The sequence below is a fragment of the Antrostomus carolinensis genome, unplaced genomic scaffold, assembly GCF_000700745.2.
Source record: "Antrostomus carolinensis isolate BGI_N321 unplaced genomic scaffold, ASM70074v2 scaffold17779, whole genome shotgun sequence".
NCBI lineage: Eukaryota > Metazoa > Chordata > Aves > Caprimulgiformes > Caprimulgidae > Antrostomus > Antrostomus carolinensis.
In genome coordinates, this window is record NW_010339409.1 from 16608 (window position 1) to 25713 (window position 9106).

General features: G+C 39.6%; 1 protein-coding gene across 1 annotated transcript; it reads right to left on the minus strand.

The window, feature by feature from the left end:
- PNN (pinin, desmosome associated protein) lies at positions 1-7800 on the minus strand (the record flags this gene model as incomplete). The annotated part of the gene is made up of 6 exons (XM_010175847.2): positions 1-2389; positions 3472-3610; positions 3693-3848; positions 5542-5617; positions 7493-7587; positions 7672-7800. Coding segments are annotated over 6 exons (1887 nt in total), but the record flags the coding sequence as incomplete, so codon positions are not given.
- Between the last annotated feature and the right edge of the window lie 1306 nt (positions 7801-9106).

Sequence of the window (9106 nt, forward strand, 5' to 3'; positions counted from 1 at the left end):
AGTAGTCTACAAAGCCACATTTATTTGCACATGTACAGAACAGAGCGACAGATGTTATTGTTTTCCATACAAAATTATATAAAAACAGTATTCACCTTCATAGATAACACCATACCACTTTAAGTTGTATTAAATACATTCAGAACGCATTCTTGCACGCACACAACATTAGTATTAGGTAGTCCCAGGTAACTCCAACACTGCAATGTATTTATTCCTAGTGGTATGAAGGGATCAAAGATTAGTCTGCAACTAAAATAGAAAGAATCCTGGTTGAGAAGCAAGCTGAAGTCTTTCCTCCACTGGCCATCAGAGCAAGGAACATCATTAAACAGATTAACTGTCTCCAGAACACAGATGTAAATACTACCAAAGCACCTGCAGAAGGCAGATAAGAGTGGCATTCCAGACTGACTTGAGCTGTCTTGGGCAGTGTTAACATTCCCATTTAGTCACTGTTTGCCTAGTAAAGTTTTATAAAACTGAAAGACAGACTTGAGTAAGAGCTTGTGATTACAGAAGAAAACAAAAGGTATAGATCCAAATCAATTATTTCTCCTTCCTATCCAGCACTTGAGAGACTACTCCCTTTACTGGATCTTAAGATTCCCATTCTTGCAAGGAATAGAGGGGAAAAGCAAAATTCTACGTTTCCTGCAATACTGCCTCCCCACATATGATCTAAAAGGGGAATTTATTTGTCAACAGGACATCTCAAACAATTTATTTAAAATGCACATTTATTTCTACAAAAAAAAAAGTGTATGATACAGAAGAAGTAATCACACCTACTTAAAGGTTTACCTATTAAAATATACAGAGGATCTTAATGAGTACAGGATATTTAAAAAAAGATGCAAAGGAGTGTTAATCTTTTATTTTTACATTTTCGGGAACTTCACATAATTTTGGTAAGTAACCTTTTACAAAATTATGTAAAAAGTACAAGAATGCCTGGTAAACAGTCTGCATTTTCCAAAAGATTTTTTACAGCATGCAATTCTTAAGGCAGCCTTCTCCACCTCCTTACAAGGAATCCTTTCACTCAAATAATCTTCCGCTGCAAAGATTAGGCTAAGGAAGCTTGGTCTCTTCTGTTAACGCCTTTTGTCTTTCCTGTCTGATTTACGGTCTCTTTCACTCCGTGAAGTTCTCTTGCCTGACCGACTACTTTCTGATATAGACCTCTTTCTGTCAGATCTTGAACTTTTATCCTTTGAGCTTTTGTTATCTCTACTCCCACCTTTTGAGGACTTGTGACTTCTCTCTACTCCTGAAGCATCCCTTCGCTTCCTGTCTGTGCTCCTTCTGCGTTTTCTATCTCTGTTATGCCCTCTTCCTCGGCTTCGACTTCTACTTTCACTACTGCTAGAGCTACTGCTGCTACTGTCCCTGCTAGTACTTCCACTTGTAGTGCTGCTGCTGGTGGAACTACTCCGAGTGCTGCTGCTGGCACCAGTGGTGGAACTACTTCCACTACTAGTACTGCTTGAAGTACTGCTGCTGCTGCTACTGCTGCTGCTACGGCTATGACTCTTACCCATTTTGTTCCCTGCCCTACCCCTGCTTCTACTCCTAGTCTTACTCTTGATTTCTACACTCTGTGTCTGACTCTGCTCTGTCTGTGCCTCAACCACCTTTACAGACACCACAGCATTTTCATCCTTGTCTGCCTGGGGCTCTGTATCCTGAGTGGACTGAGACAACTGAGGTGACTGTGGCAGTGGCACAGACTGTGGCTGAGATAGAGCCTCAGCCACAGGTTCTGGCTGAGCTTCAGGTGCTTTCTCCTGTTTTTCTTCAGGTTCAGCTTCAATTTCTAGTTTTGTACCTTTCTCCTTCTCCGGAGAAGGAACATTACACACTTTTTCTGGCTGAACATCACAGTCTGTTTCCTGTTCCACTTCTTTGCCATTTTCATTTTCTACAGGTTCTACACTATCTGCTTCATTCATTTCAGCCACATCCTGATCATTATCCACTGGCTGAATGTTTTCACTTTCCTCTTTTACAACTGTGACCTCTTCATGCTGACCATCCTGTTGCTTATCATTCTCCCTCACCTCAGCAGTCTCTTCTACTTTAATCTCCATTTCATGTTTCTGTTCATCCTCTTCCTGTTCTTTCTCTGCATCACTATGCCCTGAACCTGTTTTTCCCTTTTCCTCCCCTACCTCCTCCATTTCTACATCATTGTGCTGATTACCTGTCTCCAACTCTTCCACCTGCTGAGCCACCTTACCCTCTTCCTGCTCCTTCTTCTGTTCTTCCTTCTTTTCTTCTTTCTGCACCTCCTGCTGTTCTTTTTCCTTCACAGATTGTCTTCTGGGCCTGGCCTCCATTTTGTTAATCTGCTCTGCAAATTCATTTCGCCTGCTTTCAAAGAGTGCTAGGGAATAAATGCATAAATAATAGTTTCAGATAATCTACAGACACTGAAGTCTATTTTCCCCTTAACTATGAGCTAGTAAATTATAAAATTGTTTTAATTTATAATCACTGCATCTTTATTCATTCCGAAGTAGCAAGCCATTCATGCATAATGAAAAAGATTGGTAGTTACCTTAAGAAAACAAAGCAAAGGGGATAGTCAGCTCAGCTGAATATCAGAACAGTAAAGCCCTAAATCTAAGCTAACAAAAAGAGTTTTTGACTTCATTAAAATCAATTCAACCAACAGTATATCAAAATAATACCTTAATTTCCTGGTATTTATATATTAACAAGGTTACACTTCCTAAGGTAAACAAAAGACAGTAAGAATCAGCAAAAAGCTGGTTAGGTATTAAGAAAGCTTAAATAAAGTAAGCTATTCAGACAGGTGAGCTAGCTTCTCTTATCCCCCAACCCCACACAATGAAGAAAAGCTCCTTAAGAAAAAAACCCCCAATACTTTCTCAGTTTAATAAAAAAGAGCAGTAGAACTACCATCAACCGCAGTATTTTAAATTGTTTTCCAAAAGAAAAATATAGTCATCCTGTGAAACAGAAATGAACATACATTAAGGTTAAAAAAGAAGTTCTAGTGCTGTGCTTAAAGAAAATGCTTTTCAAATCCTTTGCAAAAACCTGCATTTCCATAGAACCTGCCTTTTCAAAAACTAAGTTGCTGCACTGACGTACATCTGGGTACTACAGCTAATATAAAGGACTATGTTTTAAACACATACCTCCGAGATTATGCATACACCTCTTTTGACTTCTTTTAAGAGAATCAAAGCACATCCAACATAAAAATAAGTCACTGAAAGAGGAATGTTCACTTATGATGAACACTCATGCAAGAACATACAGTTTGTCCTAACCATGAAATTCATGTATTTAAGCACAGATAGTTAAATTTGTGTAGCAAACATCAAAGGGAGGCAAGAAAAATTCATGTATTTAAGCACAGATAGTTAAAAGTTATTTGTGTAGCAAACATCAAAGGGAGGCAAGAACGAGGGCCTTTGTATCACAAAGATCACTTACCATTCATCTTTTTCTGTGACTCTTCCATCAACTTCTGTGTAGCAGGACACATTCTGCCAGGTATGTAGAATAAATGAGGTTTTGTCTTTGTTCTTATGTATTTAATTATTTTAGCGTTATGTTCATTCCATTCTTCTTGCTGAGAAATGCAAGAAAATAATCCTAAGGTACACAGGAACAGTTTAAACAAGAGAAGGATCAAGAGCAAAACTAAAACTCACCAGCTGAGCAAGCTCAACCTTTTGCTCCAATAACCGCAGCTCTGTCTGTTTAGCACGTCTTTCTTCAAACAATTCTCGCCTTTCATTTTCTACTTGTTTTCTTTCTTCCTCTGCTTGCACTTCAAGTTTTTGTTCAATTTCTTGTCGTCTCTTTTGCTAAGATAAATAAAGAAGTATTGAAAATATTTTTTTCTAACTCAACAGTGTTCTAATTTAGTCCAATTAAAATTTTGAGTTATTTACACCATTCCTAAAAATACATTAAGAAATATCTCCTAAATTACAGGTAATGGAAGAAAAGAGTGTCATTGCTTGCTGGCACCTAGTTTTTTTGTGGGTTAATCATAAAATTATGGGTCCCTGTGAATTTCTGTCAGCTTTTCTATCATTCAATTTGGATCTGAACTTTCAGTACAGGCTTCAACATGGTTTTTTTTTTCCCAATGGCAGAAAAAGAAATAGATTTCAGGTCTTCCACTTGGAGGGGAAGAAAGACAACTCCTCCAGAAACAAATGAAGGACTGTGGACTGGTGTTTGTGACCAACAAAATAAATTACATTGCAAACACTTGCAGTATATTCATCGCTAATTAGATATTTTACTATAATCCAGGAATGCCCTGTTTGTATGGCCTAGATAGCCATATGCTCAGACTGTGTAACAGCTGTCTAAAAAAAAAATACAATTTAGTGCCTGGACAACAAAATAGCTGTGTAATAAAACTCCTCAGGTCTCTGATTTATAGTTTTTATGTATGAAGAGAACCATGCCTATAAAAAGTCTCAGAAATATGTTGCAAAGAGCAGTAACTCCTCAAAATGTCTTCATGCAAACTCATACTATGATAAGTTAGACAAGGACTCCATGCTTCTAGACCATCCTAATCAATAGTTTCTTGTTCTAAAGGCAAGCGGGCAACAGAGAACTTTGGTCCTTTCTCATGTGCCACATGAAAAGTTAGATAAAACAGGAGGATATCCAAATACTGAAAGTAATCAATACCAACACTGCAAACCAGTTATGCTAACACTACACAGAAAATGTTTTAAGTTTAAAGACTTTGTATCTGCTTCCACTGGACTGCTGAAAGTAGAACTTTCAAACACTGTTTTTAATCTAAAGGTTATTAGTATTAACTGAATAACCCATTTAGGGCCGCAGGAAACAAATACCATACCCTCCACAATTTAAAATGGAATAAAGTTACCACCATCCTATATACAAGTTTTTTTTGAAGTTACCCCTAAGCTATGCAAAGCCTTTACTTCAGTACAATCACATATCCCTTTATCCCTTTAAAACCAGGAATTCTTGTTATCTATACTGGGAGGACAAAGCCATTTGTAGTCAGACAGCATAATACAAGCATACATTTCTGCACACTGGGTTATAATTTAAAAATCTGGAACACATCAGGGTGGGCCCTGCCTGCTTCAGCAATACTGAATCACCAGTATTTCAAGAAGAATCCTACAACCTATTAAATAGTTACCTGATTAAATTTTTTCTTTGAAATGATCCCCAAATGATGTAAACAATAAAAAAGATTATCTGTTTTGTATTTTAGATGTTTTAAAACATACAGCAATTAAAAACAACAATCAAAACATCACATTTTCACTTCTGCAATGGTCAGAAGTAGTGTTGTGAAGTCACGAAATTTTTAGTCCCTTCCCTGCCTCCCACTCCAATTCTACTAAACTAAACCAAACAAAAACCTACATGCACTCTCACCAATTTGTTGCACCTGCAACCTCCACCACAGGGAATTTTCATTCCTATTTGAAGCAGCTTAACCACACAATTTTGCTTTATTATTTACAATCTCAGAAAACTAAAAATAAGTACCTTCTCAGTAGCAACTGTGGACTCCTGCTTAAATTTTTGAAGGGTGCCCATCAACAAGCCAAATATACGTCGATTCCTGAATGAAAGCAAAAAGAAGTTTGAGATTCAGTTCAAATACTAATATTTTTATTTGCATAAACAATCAGAGAAACTTTCCACCTCAGACACGTTTATTTTTGAAGTCTCAGTATTACTCAAGGCCATTAGCAACAGAACACATGTTGACTGTGCCAACAGTCAAGGATATAATTTACAGTGACATATCATATTTTGCTTAAGAATAAGACACAGCTCTTAGCCACTGCTTATGACACAGCACAGTCAGCACTGGGAAAACTGGAAGCCTGCACATTTTACATCTGGAAATAATAGTACTAAGGAAATATATAAAAAAATAATAATCCAAAAGCAGACAGTAGTGAAGAAGAGCATGAGTAAATACAGTGTGAGCTGTCAATAAGGCAGCGAACTGGAAGGTCATTGGGCTTTCTGAAAAACACCCCCCCACGCACCCTGCTAAGAGGATTAAGGAAGAAATGGAGCCACAGGTGAGTGAAAGCTTATCTGTCACAGTTTGCCTAACAGTATCTTCTACAATGAGACACTGCACTGTGGGGTGAAACCAGAATTGCTCTCATCCAATTAAGTGTTGTTTTGAGAAACTTAATTCTTTAATTTCACTTTGTCTTTCTTTCCATTTGATCCCAAATTAAGCCTTTACAGCAAGAGGCAGACTCTCTTATTTGCCTTGAACTTTTACCCAATTAAGAGAGAAAGGAAACACTACTCTCTTCACTCAGTACCACAAACCTGACATGGAAAGCTAAAGGTACTTGTATATCAAACAGTAGAAACAGGAACACATTAAGAATTGAGAGCTAGAGATTACTCAAACCGTATTTGTATATGAATGACATCCCAGAAGACACTGAGCAAAATCAGGAGTTCAATGAATGCTGTCCTCTTAAAGAGTCTCTTTGCACCACAAGTCACACAGAGATCAACACTGGTTTTCTCATCTCCCCAGAAGACTACTGAAGTGCAAAACAGTAAAACTACAATTCTGATGAAACAAACTTTTAGTGCCTGAAGCTCTACGAATTCACTAATTCTGAAAGTCTTTCTGTGAGGAAAGCAATTGGAAACTGGTGATGGAAGCAACAGCAGTCTGTTAATGGTATTTAAATGTAAAAGAAGCAAGTGAAGTGCCTTTTCTGTGATAATTGATCTGTGGTCATTATTAGAGAAGCTCGCTATAGTTCCTTATTCCAGCTCTCATTCTTCTATGTATTTGAGGTATGGATTATTACTGCACCAGGTGAGCTGCAGTCTGACGTGGATGGAGTCCAAGAGATTGGCTTTTCCAACACTTCTTCCCAATAGAATTGCATTTCAGCAAGAATTTTTCTGAGTTGCCTCAACACAAATAAAATATAGGAAAAAAGACAGACATAGGAGGAATCTAAACAGAAGCAGGTAAAAGAAACGTCACGCTGTATAGGCAATAGTAAGTCTGAAAGTAACAAAAGAAACACGACAGAACTACTGTGTTAAAAAAAAAGGGAAAAACCTACACCTAAAAGCCTCTTTCAACCAACAAAATAAATGACGTACCAAGATAGCTGTAACAGTCCAGAAGGTTAAGTAACCAACGATGCTACAAATATTTCTGTCTTACTCAAAGGCCATCAGTTCCAATAGCACTAGCAAACCTATTCCTGTAGGTGGCCTGAGAAGCGGAACCCCCACCAGCTATGCAAACAGTGTTGTTACTGCTGTGAAGTATTTTACGAGAATATTTTTAAAAATCAATTTTATACCAATATGGTACCTCTTCAACATCAACTCTGATACATAACCACATGTGTATAATACTTCTAAAATCTAAAGCTACTTCCTGTGATAGTGCTCAGAAGTACCACGTTAGTGCTTAACAGAGATTTCTGCTTACCTTTGTTTTCCCTTCTCATCCATATTTTGATCTTGTATAAGGTCTCGACGTGTTCGCTCTTTGGAGGTAGCAACAACAGAAGATGGCAACGCTGGCTACAAAAAAGAAAAACACGCTACTTTGTTCACATTCCAGACAAGTAAGTTTCTTCCTGCTCAGCTCCATTTGCCATGTATTACCTTTTTAATATCATCATCTTCTGCGTCACTTTCTTGGCGCGATTCTCTTCTTGTCCGACGTTCTCCCCCCAGCCTGAGGAAGAAGCACCAGTGGTCACTAGGAAGCACACATTCAGGACAGCATCTTTGCTAACGTAAGAAACGTACAAATCAGCTTAACTAGTCAGTGAAAGTCTCCCCACTTTTCCAACGACCAGTAAGTATCATTTTTACAGACAGAATCTGCTGAGTGAACCAACTAGGGAGGGTGCCCTGGCTGGACCTGTTGTTTGCGAACAGAGAAAGCCTCGTGGGAGCTGTGATGGTCAGACACATCGCCTGGGACACAGCGATCATGAAATGATAGAACTTTTGATCCTTGGTGAAGCAAGGAGCGGGGTCAGCAGAGCTGCCACCTTGGACTTCTGGTAGAACTTTTGATCCTTGGTGAAGCAAGGAGGGGGGTCAGCAGAGCTGCCACCTTGGACTTCTGGAGGGCAGACTTCAGCCTGTTTAGAAGACTGGTCAGTAAAGTCCCTTGGGAGGCAGTCCTGAAGGGTAAAGGGGCCCAAGAAGGCTGGATGCTCTTCAAGAAGAAAATCCTGGAGGCACAAGAGCAGGCCAACCCCATGTGCTGAAAAATGAGCTGGCAGGGAAGAAAACCAGCTTGGCTGAGCAGAGGCCTTTGGGTGGATCTCAGAAAAAAGAAAGTCTATGAGCTTTGGAAGAAGGGGCAGTCATCTTTGGAGGACTACAAGGATGAAGTGAGGTCTTGCAGAGAAAAAATCAGAAGGGCTAAAGCCCAACTAGAACTTAATTTAGCCAACTCTATGAAGGATAAAAAAAAATTTTCTACAAATATATTAATAACAAGAGGAAAGCCAAGGAGAATCTCCATCCTTTACTGGATGCAAAGGGAAAAATAGTGACAACGGCTGAGGATAAGGCTGAGGTACTTGATGTCTTTTTTGCCTCAGTCTTTAATAGTAAGGCCAGCTGTTCTCTGGGTACCAGCCCCCTGAGCCAGAAGCCAGGGACAAGGGAGCAGAACAAAGCTCCCATGATCCAAGAGGTAATGGTTAGAGACCTGCTCAGCCAACCAGACATCCACAAGTCTAGGGGCAGGATGGGGTCTACCCGAGGATACTGATGGAGCTGGCAGTGGTGCTCGCTGAACCCCTTTCCATTATCTACCAGCAGTCCTGGCTGTCTGGGGAGGTTCCACTCGACTGGAGGGTGGCAAATGTTACATCCATTTACAAGAAGGGCTGGAGGGAGGATCCGGGGAACTACAGGCCTGACCTGACCTTGGTGCTGGGGAAGGTGATGGAGCAGATCATGTTGAGTGCCATCACACAGCATACACAGGCCAACCTGGGGATCAGGCCCAGTCAACATGGGTTTATGAAAGGCAGGTCGTGCCCGACTGACCTGACCTCCTTCTATGACAAGGTGA